Source organism: Dama dama, chromosome 5 (assembly GCF_033118175.1).
Source record: "Dama dama isolate Ldn47 chromosome 5, ASM3311817v1, whole genome shotgun sequence".
Classification (NCBI taxonomy): domain Eukaryota; kingdom Metazoa; phylum Chordata; class Mammalia; order Artiodactyla; family Cervidae; genus Dama; species Dama dama.
Genome location: NC_083685.1, coordinates 75,816,499 through 75,837,501, shown reverse-complemented (window position 1 = coordinate 75,837,501; position 21,003 = coordinate 75,816,499). Strand labels below are relative to the sequence as shown.

The window sequence follows — 21,003 nt, the reverse complement described above, 5'->3', positions numbered from 1 at the left end:
AGTTTTATGTACTATTCATTTAATAAGGCCTTCTTGTCTCTCCGTGCTATTCTTTGGAACTCTTTGTTTAGTTGGATATACTTTTCCCTTTCTCCCTTACTTTCCATTTCTTGTCTTTCTTCAGCTATTTGTAAAGCCTCCCCAGATAACTGCTTTGCCTTCTTGCTTTTCTTTTTCTTTGAGATGGTTTTGTTTGCTGCCTCCTGTACAATATTACATACCTCTGTCCATAGTTCAAAATTATTAAAATACCAGATAGAAAATAACAAATCACGTCGTTTTCACACCTTTTTCAAGATTCCACATTGAATCCAGTACTGAGCAGCTCTAGCTGCATGCAACAAATTCTGATAAATTCTCTTTTCATTTTCATTCTGTTACAAACATTTTCTAATTTTTCTTGTTATGGCTTCTTAGATATACCCATCATTTAAAAGTGGACATTTAATTTTCATATACATGAGATTTTAAAGCATTTTTGATATTAATTTCTCATTATATGCTTTCTTCTCTGCAATCACCCTCTGTGTTTCTTCAGTTTTTCAACTTTATTGAGACTTTCAATGGCTAAGTCAAAGATCTCTCTTGGTAAATGTCATATTGCACTTAAAAATATGTGGGTTATTTTCAAATATCTTTTGATGTTGATTTCTAACGTGATTCAGACTCTGTATGATTTCAATACCTTTAGACCATGAAATTTTTGCACCTTGTTTTATATCCTTGGGTATGTTAAAGTGTCTCCTGGTTTATAGTCTATAAGAATTTGAATAGCATTTGTATTCTGCCATTGTGTGAAAATTGTATAAATCTTAATTATATTTAATTGGTTCATAGTGTTTTTCAGGTCTACCATATCATTCTACTTTTCTGTCTATTCATTCTATTAATTTTTGAGAGTTTGATATTGAAACTCCAACTATTAATAAAAATTTTAGTTTATCTACTTAAAAATAATTGTAGTATATAGTGGAATGATATGTAACTCTGTTCTGCATTTTTCAATTCTCCTATAAATGTGTTATTATACTTTTACTATTTAAATGACAAAAAAGAAAGAAAGAAAAAATAAATTAGAAACTCAATGGTTATGTGAGGTTAGGAGGTGACTGCAAAGAAAGTAAATTAGAGAAACAATGCCTCACTAAAGTCAAATAGTGGATAATTATAAGCATGTAAGCTGGGAAGAGGCTAATCAGAGTTAAAGTGTTATAAGTATATAAATACCTTGTATGTCTGAAAGAAAGGTAAAGATTCTGATTAACTTAAGACTAAGTTCAAGATGAATGTTTAAATTTTAAGGTAACCATTAAAAGATTACCAAGAAAAGGCTTAATTTCTAAACATGATGGGGAAGAATAAAAATAAAATGTAAAAACCACCAACGAAAAAATCAAACATAATCAAACCAAAAAAATACAGTAAAGATAGAGGGGGAAAAGAAGGGATTAAAAAAAGAACAAAGAAAAATTTAAAAATATGACAGGATAAAGAAATAAAAATGCATTATAATAAGACTAAATGTAAAGTATATGGAACAATGGGAATACTTCCATAAGACTGGTAGGAATGAAAATTTGCACAATTACTTTAGAAAAAAATACATGAATTGAACAATTATTTTCTGAGCATATACCATGAGCCACATGCTTTTCTACGAACTGAGGAAACAGAAGGAAAATTTTAACAATATCTTAAGCAAAACTTAAAGTAAACACTTTGACTTCATTAATATTTTAGCAATCAACATGTGAAAAGCATATAAATGATACTCAACATTCAGAATAGCATTACCTATTGAGGAAAGAGGTAAACATGATCAAGAAGAAAGGCACAGTCAATGTCAAAGATTCTCATTCTTACCTGGATGGTGGGTACATGTGTATTTATTATTCTTTACTCTTTAGACATAAAATTCAATCATTCTTGCATATAGTTAATATTTTCATATAAAGAAATAAAAACAATTTTATAAAAATAATGCAAATAAAATATCCATCACAGAAGGTACTCAATATACAGTGGTTCTTATTATATTAAGCAATAATAATACTGTAAAATGCAATTAACTACAGTGCAAATTGTTCCTGAGCGAAACAGTAACAGATGAGTTTTGTTGAAAGTAAAATGTACTCTGGAAGAACACAGCATGCCGGTGAGGGAGGTAAGCTCATAAATTTAAATTGGAAGTAATTTGGTGGGAGATGAAGATGGCAGAGTAGGAGGACATGGAGCTCACCTTTTCCCACAAGCACATAAAAAATACATTGACATATGGAACAATTCTCAAGGAAAAGTAACTGGAAACTGGTATAAGGACCTTCATACAATTGAGACTGAAAGAAAGATACAGCTAGCTGTGCAGGACAGGAAGAGAAGTGATTGGGTTGGGATCTATGCCTGTGCTTGGGAACTTAGAGGAAAAGAGAGATCACAGGGACGGACATTCGTCCTGGGAGTGAGTGGGCTGAACCACAGACCGGGTGTCCCAGTCCCAGTCTGGGGAGACGCAAGCCCCTGTGGGTACTGTGAGAACTGTGAGAATAGACAGAAAGGGTGGAGAAGCCCAGAGGCCACTCATGAGGGGTGGGCAGGCACTTGCGCAGGGTGGAGAGAGGTCTGTGCTAGCAGCTGCCGCTGTGCTGTCCTCCTCAGTCCAAGCAGAGAGAACACCCAGTCCCACTCAGTCTACGTCACAGCATGTACTGGACCTAGGGCACCCAGGACCTGGGCAAAGACTTGGCTTAGGGGTGCAGAGGTGACCTGGGGGTGCAGGGTGCAGCCCAGGTAGGCAGTGGCGGCTTGCTCAGGAGGTGCCCCAGAAAAGCCCACATTTATGACGGTAGCATGGGGGCAGACTTCCTGCACCTGGGGCCTTGCTAAGTACACCAGCCTAAGCTGAGCAAACACCCCAGCTCGGCTCACTCTAAGCCACAGGACAGCACTAGATCTGCGGGCACCACAACCAGGGAAAGGGGCGAACATGGGCTGCATCTGAGCAGAGGTGCTGCTGTCTGCAGAGGCAGACTTAGACGTCTGCAAATATACAGCCCCACTTGCTGCACGACTCCCCTCCTTTGGGGCAAAGGCCCCAGTGCAAGGAGAAATAAAAATACATACTAAGGGAAACAGAGCCAGTTCTAGCCTGAGCTGGGATTCTGCTTTGGCCACTTGGGAGCAAATCCCGCCCCTGACAGGGTGGTGACATTCAGTGGCCAGAGAAGTCCCATCTCATATCGTGTGCAGGTTCTAGCTCCTCCATCAGCAGCCACACCTCCTACCAAAGTGACAGGTGCCAGCACACCCTTAGGAAAGATGTGATGGGCACCCATATCAAATCCAGCCCTCCTGCTAAAGACACTGGGCACATGCAGTCTGCATAGGGATGCTCTCACATAAGAATACTCCCTCAAGACCACAACAGGCACATCTTTCACCTAAATTCACAAAGACAGAGAAAACTAAAATGGACAGACAGAGGAACTACTCTCAAATGAAAGAGTAACAGAAAATCCCTGAAGAAAGTAAATAATGAAACAGAAATAATTTTCCAGATAAAGACTTTAAAACATTCCTAACTAAATTAAGGAAAATAATTTATCTAAACACAGATCATTTGAACAAGGAACTAGAAAACATAAAAAAACATATAGCTGAAAACAGATAATTAATTAAATATCTGAAATAAATAAAAAAAAAAACTCTAGAAGAAATGGATGCAAACTAAATGACACAGAAAAATGCATTTGTGATCTGGAAGATAAAATAATGGAAATCATCCAATCAAAATAGCAGTTAGAAAGGCAAATTTTAAAAAGTAATATATGACATCTTTGGGATAATATTAAGTATGCCAATATTCACATTATAGGGTTTCATATAACATGAGAAGAAAAGCGAGAGGAAAAAAGGGTATCAAAAGCATGCATGATTAAGTTGTGGCTGTAGATTTCCCAAACGAAAGGAAGGAAACATTATCTGGGCACAGGCAGCACAGAGGCTCATTAACAAGATGAACCCAAACATACCTACAGTAAGATATGTCATAATTAAAATGGTAAAAGTTAGAGACAGTTCTAAAAGCAGCAAGAAAAAAACAGAGTTGTATACAAGGGAATATCCATAAGGCTAACAGTTGATTTTTTTGTAGAAACTTTGCCAGTAAGAAGGGAGTGGCATGTATATTCAAAATGTGGAGACTCTACTCAGCCATATTATCATGTAGAAAAGGAGAGATGATTTCTCAGACAAGCAAAAACTGAATGAATTCAGTAATACCAGATCTACCCTTAAAAAAAAAAATGCTGAAGGATCTTCTCTAAATGGAAAGGAAGTAAGCATCTATAGGAAAGGATAAAGCACATTAGAAAAGACAGATATATAATAGGGATCACAGTTTACTTAAAAAACTTAAATAAGCCAATATGTGGATTAAAAGATAAAAAACTATAAAAGCAACTCTACAATAAACAGTTAAGGGATAAACATCAACAGTAAAATCTGAGCTCAAAACCTAAATATGGGGGAGGAGAGAAAAAAATGTAGGTCTTCCAGAACACATTTGAATTGAAATGCCTTTCAGTTTAAATGAAGTAAATATAACTCTGGGTCAACATACATGAACCCCATGGTAAACACACAGCAAAAACTTACAAAAGATACACAAAAAATTAAAAATAAAAGAAATCAAGCAAATTACTAAAGAAAATCATCAAACCGCAATGGGAAAAGCAAAAAAAGAAGAAATAAACAGAGAAGACCTACAAAAATGACAGAAAAATAAGTAATAAGATGGCAGTAAGTAATTTCAGTTCAGTTCAGTCGCTCAGTTGTGTCTGACTCTTTTCAACCGCATGGACTGCAACACTCTAGGCTTCCCTGTCCATCACCAACTCCCAGAGCCTATCAATAATTACTGTAGATGTCAACAGAATAAACACTCCATCAAAAGATGGCTGATTGGATAAAAATACAAAATCCTTCAATACACTGTCTAGAAGAGAATCACTTTAGGGAAGTGAAGCACTTCATACAGACTGAAAGGGGACAGAAAATAGCTATTTCATGCAAAATGAAAATGACAAGAAAGTGGTAACAATATGTGTATCAGACAAAATAGACTTTAAAAGAAAGGTTATTACAAAGGCAAAGAAGAACATTATGCAATAATAAAGGGATCAATATAAGAAGATATTACACTCATTAATGTATGCACCTAATAACAGGAGGACCTAAATATATAAAGCAAATATTAATAGAAACAAATGAAGAAAATGACAATAGTACAATAGCAGTAAACTTTAACATCCAGCTGACATTAATGGACAAACTGTCCAAACAGAAAATCAATCAGAAAATCAATAAGGTCCTAATGACACAATAGAGTTGGATTTAATTGATATCTACAGGGCACTGTAGATGCCCAAAGGAAGCATATGCATTCTTTGCAAGTATGCATGAAATGTTCTCTACGATAGATCACATACTCAATGCAAAACAAATCTGAACAAATCTGAAAAATTACATTAAGCATCTTTTCTGACCACAATGGTCTTAAACTAGGAATTGACCACAGAAAGAAAAATACAAAAAGAATAAACACATGGAGACTAAACAACATGCTATTAAAATGGGTCAATGATGAAATCAAAGAGAAATTAGAAAATACCTCAAGACAAATAAAAATGAAAATATAACTTTACAAAATCTTTGAGATGTTTAAAAGAAAAAAAAAAAAAAAAAAACAAACCAAGAACAGTTCTGAGAGGGAAGTTCATAGTGACACAGGTCTTTCTCAAGAAATAAACAACCTAACTTACCATGCATGAGAATTAACAAAAGAATAAAGCCAAAAACCAGCAGAAGGAAGGAAATAATAAACATCACAGAGGAAATAAAATAGAGATAAAAAAGACAATAGGAAAGAATAAAATCAAGAGGTGATTTTTTGAAAGGATAAATAAAACTGACAAATGTGTATCTTGGCTCACCAAGAAGAAAAAAAGAGGACCCAAATAAACAAATTAAGAAATGAAAGAGGTGAAATAATAACTGACATCACAGAAATACAAAAAATCATGAGAATACTATAAATAGTTACATGCCAATAAATTGGACACCCCAGAAGAAACAGATAAATTTCTAGAAACACAGAAACTGCTAAGACTGAGTCAAGAAGACAACAGACAATTTGAACAATCACTAGAAGTAAAATAAATCTGTAATAAAAATAATAGAATCTGCAAACAAAAGTCTAGGACCAACCAAATAGCTTCACTTGGGAATTCTACCAAACATAGAAAGAACTTATGCCTATCCTTTGTGAACTATTTCAAAAAATTTGAAGAGAAGGGAGCACTCCGAAATTCATTCTACAAGGCCACCATTATTGTGATATCAAAACCAGACAAAGATGCCACAAAAAATTAATTATGTGCCAATTTATTGATGAATACAGATGCAAAATCCTCAAAAAATATTAGCAAACCAAACCCAATAATACATTAAAAAGATTATACACCGTGATCAAGTTGGATTCATTCCAGGGGCACAAAGATGATTCAATGTATGCAAATCAATCAATGTGATATATACCCCATTAACAAAAGAAAAGATAAAAATCACATGATCACCTCAGAAGACGCAGAAAAAGCACATGACAAAATACAACATCCATTCATGATTAAAACTTGCATCAAAGTGGATATAGAAAGAACACATCTGAACATAGTAAAGGCCATTTGCAACATACACAAACCCAAGATAATACTAATGATGAAAAGCTAAATTACTTCATGCTAAATTCAGGAACATGACAAGAATGGCCACTCTAACCATTTCTACTTAAATATTAGAAGTTCCAACCACAGCAACAAGAAAGAGAAATGAAAGGTATCCAAGTTGAAACTGACAACGTAAAATTGTCACTATTTGCAGATGACATCTGAGAGTCATCTGTTCTATAGAGAGAAAACCCTAAAGTCTCTACAGAAAACTTTTAGAACTAATAAATGATTTAAACAAGGTAGTAGGATACAAGATTAATATATAGAATTATGTTGTGGTCTATAAACCAATAATGAAATATCAGAAAGAGAAAGATAGCCATTTAAAAGCCATATCAGAAAGAATAAAATACCTAGGAATAATCTTATGGTGAAAGACATATACTCTGGAAACTAATAAAACAACAATGAAGGAAACTGAAGTTGATATAAAGTGGAATAAGAGATCTACAGATTTAATTCAATCTCTATTAAAATATCAGGACATTTGCACTGTACTAGAATAAACAATCATAAAATTCATATAGAAACAGGAAAGACTGCAAATGGCCAAATCATCTGTAACAAAGGAGGTAAGAATATACAATGGAGAAAAGATCATCTCTTAACAAGTGGTTCTGGAAAAACTGAAGTCACGTGTAAAATTATGAGATTAGAACATTCTGTCACACCATATACAAAAATAAACTCAAAATGGTTTAAAGGCATAATGTAAGAACAGAAACCAGAAAACTCCTAGAAGAGAGCATAGGCTGAATACTCTTTGACATAAATTATAGGAATATTTTTTTGAATCAGTCTCCTAAGGCAAAAGAAATAAAAGCAAAAATAAACAAATGCAACCTAATTAAACTTAAAAGCTTTTGTTCAACAAAGGAAACCATAGACAAAATGAAAAGACAAGCTATGGAATGGGAAAAAATATTTGTAAATGATGCACCAGACAAGGGATCAATATCCTAAACATATAAAAAACTCATAAACTCAATATAAAAAAAAAAAAAAGACAACCTAATCAAAAAATGGACAGAACACAGAACCTGAATAACCATTTCTCCAAAGAAGACATACAGATAGCTAATAGGCACATGGAAGGACACTCAACAAAACTACTTACAAGAAAAATGCAAATCAAAACAATAAAGAGATAACCAGTTCACTCTTGTCAGAATGACTACCATTGAAAAAGCCTACAAATATTGAATGCTGCAAGAATATGGACAAAAGGGAACCCTTTTACACTGTTAAAAGCAGTGTAAACAGGTGCTGAAATTTTGGAAAATAGTAAATAGCTTCCTCAAAAAACTGAAATCACAACTACCATATATGATTCAGCAACTCTACTCCTGGGTATGTATTGGGAAAAAAATGAAAACACTAATTCAAAAAGATACACTCACCCTAATGTTCATAACAGCACTATTTATAACAGCTATGTCATGTAAGCAACCCAAGTGCCTCTCAACGGATGACTGGATTAAGAAGATGGGTGTGTGCTTGTGTTTTGTGTGAGTGTATATATAATGGAATACTACTCAGCCATAAAAAATGAAATTCTGCCATTTGCAGCAACATGGATGGACCTAGAGAATATACTTAGTGAAATAAGTCAGACAAAGACAAGAATTATATGATATCACATGTGGAATCTAGAACACAATACAAACGTATATACAAAACAGACTCAAAGGTATAGAAAAAAAATTTATGATTATCAAAGAGGAGAGGCAAGGGGGGAATTATGGACAAATCTCAGGTATGGGATTAACAGATATAAGCTACTATATATAAAAGAGATGAACAGCAAAGATTTACTGTATAGCACAGGAATTATAGTCATTTTATAATAACCTATAATGGAGTATAATCTGCAAAAATTCTGAATTACTATGCGATATACTTGAAGAATATGGAGAAGGAAATGGCAACGCACTCCAGTATTCTTGCCTGGAAAATCCCATGGACTGAGGATCCTGGTAGGCTACAGTCCCTGGGGTCGCAAAGAATCGGACACGACTGAGCGACTTCACTTCACTTCATACTTGAAGTTAATATAATACTGTAAATTAACTACACTTCAATTAGAAAAAATATTGCAGGCAATTTATCTATGATTAAAAATAGGTTCCAATAATTTCTTGAACAACTAATGTCATCTTTAAACTGTAAATAAAAATACAAATTTGTCAGTTTAACCGTAAATAAAAATGCAAATTTGTCAGACACATAAATGTCCTTAACTTTTTCTGATATCTAACAAATGATGAATTTTAAAACTGTCACTCCTTAATATATTAGTCACGTACTTCCCAACCTAATACAAAGAATACCTCATTAACTATATTCAGACATTGGGTACCATTGCTCACTACCGATTTCTTAAAATGTTATAGAAATGGCAAGAATAAAGTAAACATCAGTGAAATGGCATCTGCAACCCAAAGCATCTTTCTCTGGTACAAAAATATAGATAGCAAGGAGGTGCAATAATTTTCCACCTTCAAGCCAACTAAAAAGTATATCCCTATTTCTATGTTTAACCATACCTACTTATAAGTTTAACAATGGGATCAAACGAGACACATAGTATTAGTTCAGTGTTAGAAATTACTTTCCAGTATATCCTGATATAAAACTGTCTCCGTAGACTACTAAAACATGAAGGAGTTCATGAAGACAATGCCCCAGAAACATACATTTCACAGATAATTTCCCTCATCAAATTCTAACTTCTCTGCCTTTCTTAAAAATTGTACCCCCCACCCAATTTTTTGTTAACTTGTTCTGTTAAGAAAAATGATGGATAAGGAAGAAAATAAGATAACTGGGACATTGTTTCTTAAAATAAATTGCAACCCAGAAAAAAAAATTGTTTTGGCTAATGACTTAATAACCACACAACCAGTCAACACCTTTTCCCTGTGAAATATTTATATTACCAATTTCCTAGATACTATATGTAAATACTTATAGGAAATAGAGCAAAAAGATAGAATTTTATTACATTTTAAACAACTTGAACACATTTATCAGTAAATAGGAAATATGTTAAAAATGTAATGGACAATAAAGTTGAATCTGTCTACAAAGTAGCAACTAAAATAGAAGGATCTACTTCAAATTAAACTGATACAGATATTACTACATTAATATGCAACTATTTAAAAAGGTAAGAGTAACTTAGAAAACATGGGTGGACAGAAGCTAAAATGGATTTTAGAAAAAAATATTTATTGCATGAAATTTAGTTTCAAACTCTGAAAACAAAGACTGCTCTACTAAATACAGTCACTGAAAATATCTGGAATAAAAGCAGGGAAGCTGAATTTACATAGAATGTAGGTTTCCTTGGCTATAAAACTAATTTTATTTTGCTACAAAAATAATCAATTTCTTTAGGCTAAAAGGAAGACTAAAAGTGGAATACCGATTCAATATGCAAGCAACTCACAGTTCTCGGAATCAATACAATTTAGATGATTTTCATATCTCTAAAAAAATTAATCATTTTTTTAAAGTATGTGCTAGAAAAATTTAACTAGCTTAATTCAAGGAATAAACACTGCCAGGTAAAGTCATTAGCTGAATAATTTTCTCCTTATCCAGAGGAATGATTAGTATTAAACCTCAGATATTCCAAAATGTATATAACAGCAATATCATTAAAAAACAGTAGTTATTCATTTTTAGATATTAATAGATATGGTTTTAAACCTCAAACATTCTATTTTTTGATGATGTTAATGTTATTGATTGTAAAACTTGCCATTATCCATAACTTACATTTCAGCCACAAAAAGAAAGTAAAACATAGAAAAAGATACTCAGGATTTTGAAGACACAAGGGAGACATATCAAGTATCTAATTAATGAGAAAATTTTATACAGCACAAATCAGATTTGTGTGATGGTACAGATTTAAGTAGTGGTACAAAGAGATTGCAAGTTTTCACTCGCTGATAAAACACAAAAGATTTCAGGGTACTGTAAAGTGATGTTCATTGCTACAGATGTGCAAAAATGGCAATTTTGGCCTAAACTATAAACGTTAGCAAGAAGCTGGACAAAGGAGTTGGAACTGAGTCAGAATTTGAACAATAAGATTCAAACTGGTGTTATAAGGGTATTATTAGAGGACCATGCAAAGGTCTGAATATGTGAGTGAATGGTAATGCATAATTACTCTAGCTATGCATTTTTATACTCTTCCTAAATGTAAAAAATCATTATTCACAAAAACTGACAGGAAAGTAGAGGCTGTGAACCTTTAGCGCTATATCCATTTTCATATTTAAAAAACAAACGAACAACCCAAAAACCTTCATATATTTTTGCTGTCAGCTCCCAGGTAACCTGAGAGGAAAAGTTTTAAAATCTTTTTCTGCTTATAATTTTTCTTTTTTAATCATCTTGTTTCTTTTATAAATAGAAACTCTCAATATAAAGTTATCCTCCGTATGATTTTTTGGGTACATTGCTACCATTTTCTTTTTATCTAAGTAGGTTTATATTTTGTTGTTTAGGATTTAGCTTCCCTTCACTTTTTCAAAAATTGAGTAATGGGGTATTACTTCCTTGTACTTATTGCCATTACAGGTTTGAAGTCTAATTAACTGCAAATGGATAACTCAAGAAACTAATGGCTCCAATCTTTTATCCTCACAAAGAATGACAATACTTCCTTGCTATAGTTTCACGGAAGAAAACTGAAAAAATTTCAAGTATTTACCATTTCCAGTTTCTCTACCTTAACGCGAACAGATGGACTTAGGGAAATCTTCTTTCCTTGTGGCCCATAGTTATCAGTCCAAGCAGGGGCAATATCTAAGAGACAACAGGGTACACATTAATAGGAAATTTAATTGGAATAGAACTTTTCATTTGACAGGAGGTATTCTTGGCTCCTGCTGTTCAGAAAGAATTCTTGCTAATCAGTTGGCAGCTTTCACTTTTGTTTTCATTATTTTTTGTTCTTTAAATCTAAAACGTATCATATAAACCAGCTTCACTTAAAGCCTTAAAAGACGTGGTCTAAAAAGAGTAGCCAATTATGCATTAAGTCCCACAGAAATATTAATTTAAAATACAAACACACATCCCACCACTTACCCTGTCATCATAATGCCTTATTAATTGCAAAATGAAAGTCTTTTTTTCTTCCAAACTTAGTAAAATCATATTAGAAATTCAAAAAGGTCATAATTTCTCTTTGGCAAAAGTAGTTTGCTATATGAGTTCTGAAGGTACTATGGAAAAACTCACAAATGCAAACTGTTTCAAGGTTGCATAAAAAGTATGATTAGTCTGAGAACTTCTTGAACTGAAAATCTTATTTCTTATTTTACAGAAGGGTTATATTTTGAGAAGCATAAATGATTCTCAAGAGTTGAGTGTCATACACCTCTCACCCATTCTCTAACGCCTTCTCAGTATACCCTGACTATTTAGACGAGCTCTATCCTTGATTTATGAGTAAAAACCAGGTGTCCCAAGGGACTAGAATTTGAAAAATTATTTGCCTTAATATGCCAAATTTTGTCAGATTTCTGCAATTCATGTCAATCTTTGTATCTAAATTGTCACCATTCTAAATACACTTTTAAATGGTATTTTACTAGTTCTACATAGAAACAAGAGGAAGAGAAAAAACTTTTTAAAATGTCACATTTTTATGCAGTGTTTTAATTTTTTTTTTTATTTCTCAGAGCATCTGTCTCTGAGTACAAAATGATTTGCATTCTCTTTCCTAAGAACATAAGAAGTGCATAAGAAAATAAATAGTCTTCCTCTAAACCTTTAACACTTCCTTAACATTCTATGTAAAATCTTGAATATAACTTATAGGTGTCAAGATCATAAAAAAAAAAAATGGTTACTGACTTTTAACTTTAAATGGAATTCAAAGGTTGAGAAAGACTGATTTTAGTATAATAGAATTTTTACAAATTTGACAAAGGCAACAAAGATGTCTTTTTACTGTGATACCTAATTGTTGGCCAAGGGCTAAAAATAAATTATGAATACATTCTTTTTCCTCTTAAGAGAAATTTTTTGCCAAACTTGAAGTGTAGCATAAAAGGTCAGCATGGAGTAAAGTGGTATGGAAACCCAAGTAGGAGATAAGTCAAACATTATTTTTCATTTTTAGGGTGTGGACATGTGAGTCTTGACAATGACTTTTTAGCCTGGTTCCTGGCCTACCATTAATGCACACTAACACAAGGTGAACCCAAGCTAACTTAATCATGAACTCAGATCAAGACTAACCCTGAGTGTGAATTACTCAATTCAAGTGCGCGTGGAAGGGGTGCAGAGGAGACAGAAGAGAGGGCAGGACAGGGACACATACCAAGGCATATGTTTTTACTTATGTTTTCCTACATCCAGGCATAAACATTCACTGTGTGCAACAGTGGATATAAGAGAAGATTAGCACAAGAGTTGGACAAGACTTAGCAACTCAACCACCATGCTTACTTTTAGCCAGGCAGTACACTAAGTACTTTGGAGAAGGCAATGGCACCCCACTCCAGGACTCTCGCCTGGAAAATCCCACGGACCGAGGAGCCTGGTGGGCTGCAGTCCATGGGGTCGCTAAGAGTCAGACAAGACTGAGCAGCTTCACTTTCACTTTCCACTTTCACGCATTGGAGAAGGCAATGGCAACCCACTCCAGTGTTCTTGCCTGGAGAATCCCAGGGACGGCGGAGCCTGGTGGGCTGCCGTCTATGGGGTCGCACAGAGTCGGACACGACTGAAGTGACTTAGCAGCAGCAGCACACTAAGTACTTTATGTGCATAAACGCATTAATCGACAATAACCACAGTGACACGGGTATTATTATTTCCAACTAAAGATGATGAGACCAAGACCCCAAAAGGTAAAGAAACTGGCACAATATCATATGGCAAGTAGGTGACCATGTAGGATTCTAATCTCTTATGACTCCTTAAGCCAATTGTTTAAATGTGTCAATATCTTTCATAATCAGTCTTTTCATCTGTAAAGCAGGAGGAATAAAACAGATCACTTTACAGGAAGTGTAATGGTAAAATTAAAAACCCTAGAAAACTACTATGAAAACTATGTGTACGTGTGTGTTAAGTCACTTCAGTCGTGTCTGACTCTGTGTCAGACTGTTACCCATCAGGCTCCTCTGTCCATGGGGATTTTCCAAGCAAGAATACTGGAGTGGGTTGCCGTGCCCTCCTCCAGGGGATCTTCCCAACCCAGGAATCAAATCCATGTCCCTTGGTCTATCTGCATTTGCAGGTGGGTTCTTTACCACTAGTGCCACCTGGGAAGCCCATGTAAACAATAAAGTACTGTTAATAGTAATGACGGCATTAGCAAAGAAAGTCACTCAGTTGTGTCCAACTCTTTGCGACACCATGGACTGCAGCATACCAGGCTCCTCTGTCCATGGGATATACATACATACAAAGATTAAACAGGAGATTAATGTAAAATTTTACTAACCCCTCAATGGCTTAACAAAATCTCTCTTCTAGCCAAGCATCCCCTAAATCTTTACCATGAGCCAAAACTTTAGGAAGATCTAGGCATAAATCCAGCATGCGTTTGTGCATGCTGTAATTCATGGTAGCTTGATCTGGAAAGCACCCACCACAGTTTTCCTCAACTTTCAGTGTCCCTCTCAGTTTCAGCCTTGAGCGCCTTATTTACTCATGTGGTGGGGGATTGAGAATTTTCAAAGTATGGCTTATTTCTCTTGGATCTTCTCTTCCTTTTCTTCTTTTTAGAAGAAAGGAAATGTTTTATGAGTGCAAAATCAATGCCATTTGGTTAATACTATGAACCTTACCCATGGATGTTTTTCTCATCACTAGCTTGTTTTCAGTTATAAAAGCCTTACTGCAGGAGAATTAAGGCTTCTGCTATGGTAAAGTTAAAGTAATGGTTGTCTTTCTTCACACATAATTCTTTACTGACTTCCTCAGGAATGTCTTTAGTGTGGTGTTAGCTTCCTCACAAACTCTCCCTTCAGCTTATGGCAGTAGTAAACAGCTGGATTCTGAAATATGAAATTTATATAACAGAATAGTTTCTAAGAGCATACTCAAGTATAAAGTGGATTAAAAAAATCCTAACCAGTTTTACTGGCTTCCCTGGTAGCTCAGCTGGTAAAGAATCTACCTGCAATGCAGGAGACCCTGATTCAATTCCGAGGTTGGGAAGATCCCTTAGAGAAGGGATAGGTTACCCATTCCAGTATTCTAGGGCTTCCTTGGTGGCTGAGACAGTAAAGAACCTGCCTGCAATATGGGAGACCTGGGTTCGATCCCTAAGTTGGGAAGATCCCCTGGAGGAGGGCATGGCAACCCACTCCAGGGGCCTGGCGGGCTACAGTCCATGGGGTCGCAAAGAGTCAGACATGACTGAGCGACTAACCACAACTAGCTTTACACTTTACAATGTTTTTGAGATGGGAACAGGGGTAGATTTGCCTCATTAAGTTTATTTTTGTTGAGATTATATTAACACTCATATATTTTTAAGATTAATAAATACCAGCTGGCTGATGGAGTTTAGACGTGACAGTTAAGGATCTAATTTGGGAACAATTTATAAATAACTACTTAGAACAAGTCACAATGTATGTGAGTTACCTACAGAATTTAGAGTTGACTTTGTTTTTTTCCCCTCAGAAATATCTTGTCTACTACATTCTTGTGGAAGAAAATGATTGGTCCTAAAGTCAATTCCATTTCAACTCTAGAAAAATTTCCCATTTTAATTGCATTTTAATATCTACATAGAGCTTACTCACTCAAATTTTTCAGTAGATTATTTTTCTACAACAAAATCACGGATCATTTCTTATATTCACTGGTGCAAATTTACCTCAGTTTATTCATTACTGTAGGATCTCCTTGCTCTAATTGGATTTGCCTCCTAGGAGCACCTGACATGTAGCTCATCCTTACTTTTTTGCTTTTGATTATGGTGCCTCATTCACTTAGGATGATCTCTTATCTTCATGCATCCACTGACATTTATCACTTCTTTCAAGATATAGATGATGTCTGACTTTTGCCAAGAAATTTTTCTCTATTGATTTCCATATCTTGTTCAGTCACTCAGTCACGTCTGACTCTTTGTGGCCCACCTGGCTCCTCTGTCCATGGAATTTTCCAGACAAAAATACTGAAGCAGGTTGCCACTTTCTAGTTCAGGGGATCTTCTCGATTGAGGATCAAACCCTCATCTCTTGTGTCTCCTGCATTGGCAGGTGGATTCTTTACCATGAACACCACCTAAGTATTTTGTGACAAATCAGTAACTATGTACTAGCTTCAGGGGTAGAGAAGGAGGATGTAAAATTGAATGGAAAGATAGAAGCTTTCACTTCTGCTCTAAAATATATGTCCTGGAATATTATCTGAGCTATATTCTAAACTTCAGTTTCTGTAAAATTAATAATAGCAAAATGTACTGAGAATATTCTCTGTACCAACTACAAATTGCTTAATATACACAATCTTGTTTAATACTCATAAGAACCCCGTGAGGAAACTATTTCAATATAAGCTAATTCAGCTAATAAGTTGGGAACAGAGATCTGAATCTCTAAGTTTGCATTCAGGGCCTGGTAATTAACCACTGTATTTCACTGTATCACACTCCAGTCACTTACGACTTCTTTTCTTAATCCACTTTGTTCCCGTCTTCACATGTCTTGTTCAAGTATGTTATTCATCAATAAGATAGTATGTGTGTGTGTGCCATGTGTGCTAGGTCGCTTCAGTTGTGTCTGACTCTTGTGTACCCTATGGACTGTAGCCAGCCAGGCTCCCCATCCATGGGATTCTTCAGGCAAGACAGTACATTTCTCCTCATTTATTGATTGATTTCTGGGTCTTCCCTGCTGCACACAGGCTTTCTGCAGTTGCGGCGGGCAGGGTCTGCGCTCTGGTTGTGGTGCACAGGCTTCTTTCTCACTGTGTGGCTTCTCGTGTTGCAGAGCACAAGCTTGAGGGCACATGGGCTCCAGCAGTCATGGAGCGTGGGCTCACTAGCTGTGGCTTGTGGGCTCTGGAGTGTGGACTCACTACCTGTGGTACACAGGCTGAGTTGCCCTGTGGCATGTGGATCTTCCCGGACAGGGACTGAACCTGTGTTTCCTGCATTGGCAGGTGAACTGCTGGAGCACAAGAGAAGTCTGACAGTATACATCTTAAAGTCCCAAAACTACTCACCACCTGCTCTAGTCAACACAGAACATGGCACATAGTCAAGTACTTATCCAATAAAATAATCACACATACACATAAACAAACATACACATATATAATGCTTTCCAATCTGAATAATGAAGGTTTTTAACCTCATATTTTATTTGACAATATACTATTAAGTATCTCATGAGAAATAAGCTAATTCCTTTACAATTCTTACTGAACCATGATAGTACATGACATACTCAGTAAACATTTACTGAATAAATAAATGGCTAAAAGACACATTAAGTAGTTCAATTGTTTTCAAAATTAAAAACAAGTTGCATAAATGCCTCTGCACCACTGTTTGCTTCTTTCATCTATCTTCTTCTTCTCACATGTGTTCCCAATTTAAAATAAAAACAATATACCAAGAGAAAGGAAATTAATTATGTAAAGGAAATAATACTAAATAACTTTCTAAAGGCCAACAAATCCCATTAAGTAAAAAAGCATACAATTGATGGCTAAAGATTGCTCCTAACCCACTGGTAAATACTGCTCCAAGTCAGGGAAACCACTATGGACCACTATAAATTCCTGTTAAGTATAGGAGCTACGTGCTATAGTCTGAATGTTGTGTCCTCCCAAAATTTCTATGCTGAAATCCTAACCCCCAAGATCATGGTATTAGAAACTGGGGCCATTGGGAGGTGCTTACACCAAGACGGTGGAGCCCTCATGAATGGAATTACTGTTCTTATAAAAGAGAACCTACAGTGCCCCCTAGACTTTTCTACCATGTAAGGACACAATGAGAATTGCAACCACAAGAAGGCTTTCTCTCAGACCATGCTGGCACCATGACCCTGGACTTCTAGCCTCCAAAACTGTGAGAAATAAATGTCTGTTGTTTATAAGTTATCCAATCTGTGGTATTTTGCTAAAATAACCCAGACTATGGCTTTATTGACTATACCAAAGCCTTTGACTGTGTGGATCACAATAAACGGTGGAAAATTCTGAAAGAGATGGGAATACCAGACCACCTGACCTGCCTCTTGAGAAACCTGTATGCAGGTCAGGAAGCAACAGTTAGAACTGGACATGGAACAACAGACTGATTCCAAATAGGAAAAGGAGTACGTCAAGGCTGTATATTGTCACCCAGCTTGTTTAACTTATATGCAGAGTACATCATGAGAAATGCTGGAGGAAGCACAAGCTGGAATCAAGATTGACGGGAGAAATATCAATAACCTCAGATATGCAGATGACACCACCCTTATGGCAGAAAGTGAAGAAGAACTAAAGAGCCTCTTGATGAAAGTGAAAGAGGAGAGTGAAAAAGTTGGCTGAAAGCTCAACATTCAGAAAACTAAGATCATGGCATCCGGTCCCACCACTTCATGGGAAATAGATGGGGAAACAGTGGAAACAGTGGCTGACTTTATTTTTCTGGGCTCCAAAATCACTGCAGATGGTGATTGCAGCCATGAAATTAAAAGACGCTTACTCCTTGGAAGGAAAGTTATGACCAACTTAGATAGCATATTAAAAAGCAGAGATATTACTTTGCCAAGAAAGGTCCATCTAGTCAAGGGTATGGTTTTTCCAGTGGTCATGTATGGATGTGAGAGTTGGACTATAAAGAAAGCTGAGTGCTGAAGAATTGATGCTTTTGAACTGTGGTGTTGGAGAAGACTCTTGAGAGTCCCTTGGACTGCAAGGAGATCCAACCAGTCCATCCTAAGGGAGATCAGTCCTGGGTGTTCATTGGAAGTATTGATGCTGAAGCTGAAACTCCAATCCTTTGGTCACCAGATGCGAAGAACTGACTCATTTGAAAAGACCCTGATGCTGGGAGGGATTGGGGGCAGGAGGAGAAGGGGACAACAGAGGATGAGATGGTTGGATGGCATCACCGACTCGATGGACATGGGTTTGGGTGGACTCTGAGAGTTGGTGATGGACAGGGAGGCCTGGCGTGCTGAGGTTCATGGGGTTGCAAAGAGTTGGACATGACTGAGCGACTGAACTGAACTGAACTGAACCCAGACTATGACACTATAAAAGTTTTTACTAACTCTTATTTTATGGTTTTAATCTACACAATGCTACTAAAGATTAAAATATATAAGTAACAATTTTCTTAATAATTTAGACACATAATTAACTCTTCTTTTCTACACAATTTTCTATAAGGATAGTTTTTCTTTAATTTGTTTTCTCATTTAACTTTTGGAGAAAATTTAAGGGGAAGATTGTGTTCTTGATATTTGAGCCTGGAAACACTTTATTGAATGATAAAAATCCTTTTTTTATGGGTAACTTACACAATTAATCCTTTATTGTTTAAAAACATCAAAAAGTCATTTCATGAAAATTAAGAACCAAGAATACTGAATTCATAATACTCAAGTGTTTTCCAATTTATATCTATAAAATCTCTTCCAAGGAAAATAAAACATATTTCTTTTCTTAAGCCATGCTCCCTTCTATAATTTCTCTGAAAGGTGCATTTAATATACCTCATCAGGATTTCACTAAAAGGACAAGGAAACCTAATCTTGATTTAAAGAAGACTTTTCATTATGTGGTTTCAACAGTCCATTGATTATTACAGCTTCATAGACACTATTATGATAATGTATCTTTTAAAATTTCAATCCCTTGTTCAGGAAAATTTTCAATAAAAGTCATAATCTAACAGAGACCACTGCATGATAGATTAATTTTTCTCTTTTATTCAATGAAGAAAAAAGAAATAATGCACTCTTCTTTAAAGTCTATTGTCACCTTATGCACTCTTCATTGAGAGAGTAATTGAAAAAAATAACAGGAAAAAGGAATTAAATGTGCATTTACCTGTATTAGATATATCTGTAGGGCTGTTGTCTGAAGAACTAACTGGAATCTGTTCTGTTTTCTTGTATCCAGTTTTTATCTAAGAAAGAAAATGAGGAATATGAAATGTCATTTTCTAAAGTAGGTCAAAGACCAGACTAGGTGTTCATGTTAACATAAAAAGAATGATTAATGAGATTAAAGCAACAGTCCTGAAAATATGAAACCTTTAAAATTTTGGTATATTCACCTTCAAACAAAGCAATTCAGAATTAAAGTAACAGCTGCATTTAGCTCTACCATAACCAAGGATAACAAAATATAAGGCTATGTACCATGTCTCTGAAAAGGTAGTATAACCCCAAATGAAAAAGTACAAGGGCTAAGAGAAAATCTTAAACTCTATATCTAATTAGCATGGACCCAAAACTGAAGATACCTATGATGAATTTTATCCCACTGACTAAAAGCCTACTTGAGTTTCAAGTTTATTTTATATGCTCTATTCTATAATTCATTATTAACTGCACTGTAGCGATTAGTAATTACAGTTATCCCTTTGTATCTGCCAGTTTTGCATCTGCATATTCAATCAACAGCAAATTGAAACTATTTTTAAAAATTCCAGAAAGTTCCAAAAAGCAAAACTTGAATTTGCAGCACCAGCAACTATATACATAGCATTTATACTGTATTAGCTATTAAGTGTAATCTAGAGATGATATAAAATATAACGGGAGGGTATGCATAGATTATATGCAAATACAACACCATTGTATACAAGAAACTTTAGCATCCCTGGATTCAGGTATCTGCTGTGGGGGCTGTGGGAGGAGGTTGTCCTGGATATCTACAGATATCAAAGGATGACTGTAATTATATTGATTTCCATGTAGAAACTCCCCCTTTTGTGTGATTCATTATTAAAGACCCTGATTCTGGGAAAGATTGAAGGCAGGAGGAGAAGTGGGTGACAGAGGATGAGATGGTTGGATGGCATTGCCAACTCAATGGACATGAGTTTGAGCAAACTCCAGGAGACAGTGAAGGACAGGGAAGCCTGATATCCTGCAGTCCATGGGGTCGCAAAGAGTCCGAGATGACTTAGTGACTGAACAACAACAAAGCTGAATTACATTCCAGCATATGCATGTGAGGGAACAATATCCGCCTACACTGTGCAGAAAAG

General features: G+C 35.5%; 1 protein-coding gene across 5 annotated transcripts in view; it reads right to left on the bottom strand.

Annotated features, from left to right (window-relative positions):
- Nucleotides 1-21,003, bottom strand: part of STXBP4 (syntaxin binding protein 4) — a 206,321-nt gene that overhangs the window by 143,686 nt on the left and 41,632 nt on the right. For all 5 annotated transcript variants that reach the window (XM_061142569.1, XM_061142570.1, XM_061142568.1 and 2 more), the window contains 2 exons: nucleotides 19,836-19,914; nucleotides 11,515-11,609 (listed from right to left, as the gene is read on the bottom strand). In XM_061142569.1, the coding sequence (XP_060998552.1) occupies nucleotides 11,515-11,609; nucleotides 19,836-19,914 (174 nt within the window). The remainder of the gene's footprint in view (nucleotides 1-11,514; nucleotides 11,610-19,835; nucleotides 19,915-21,003) is intronic.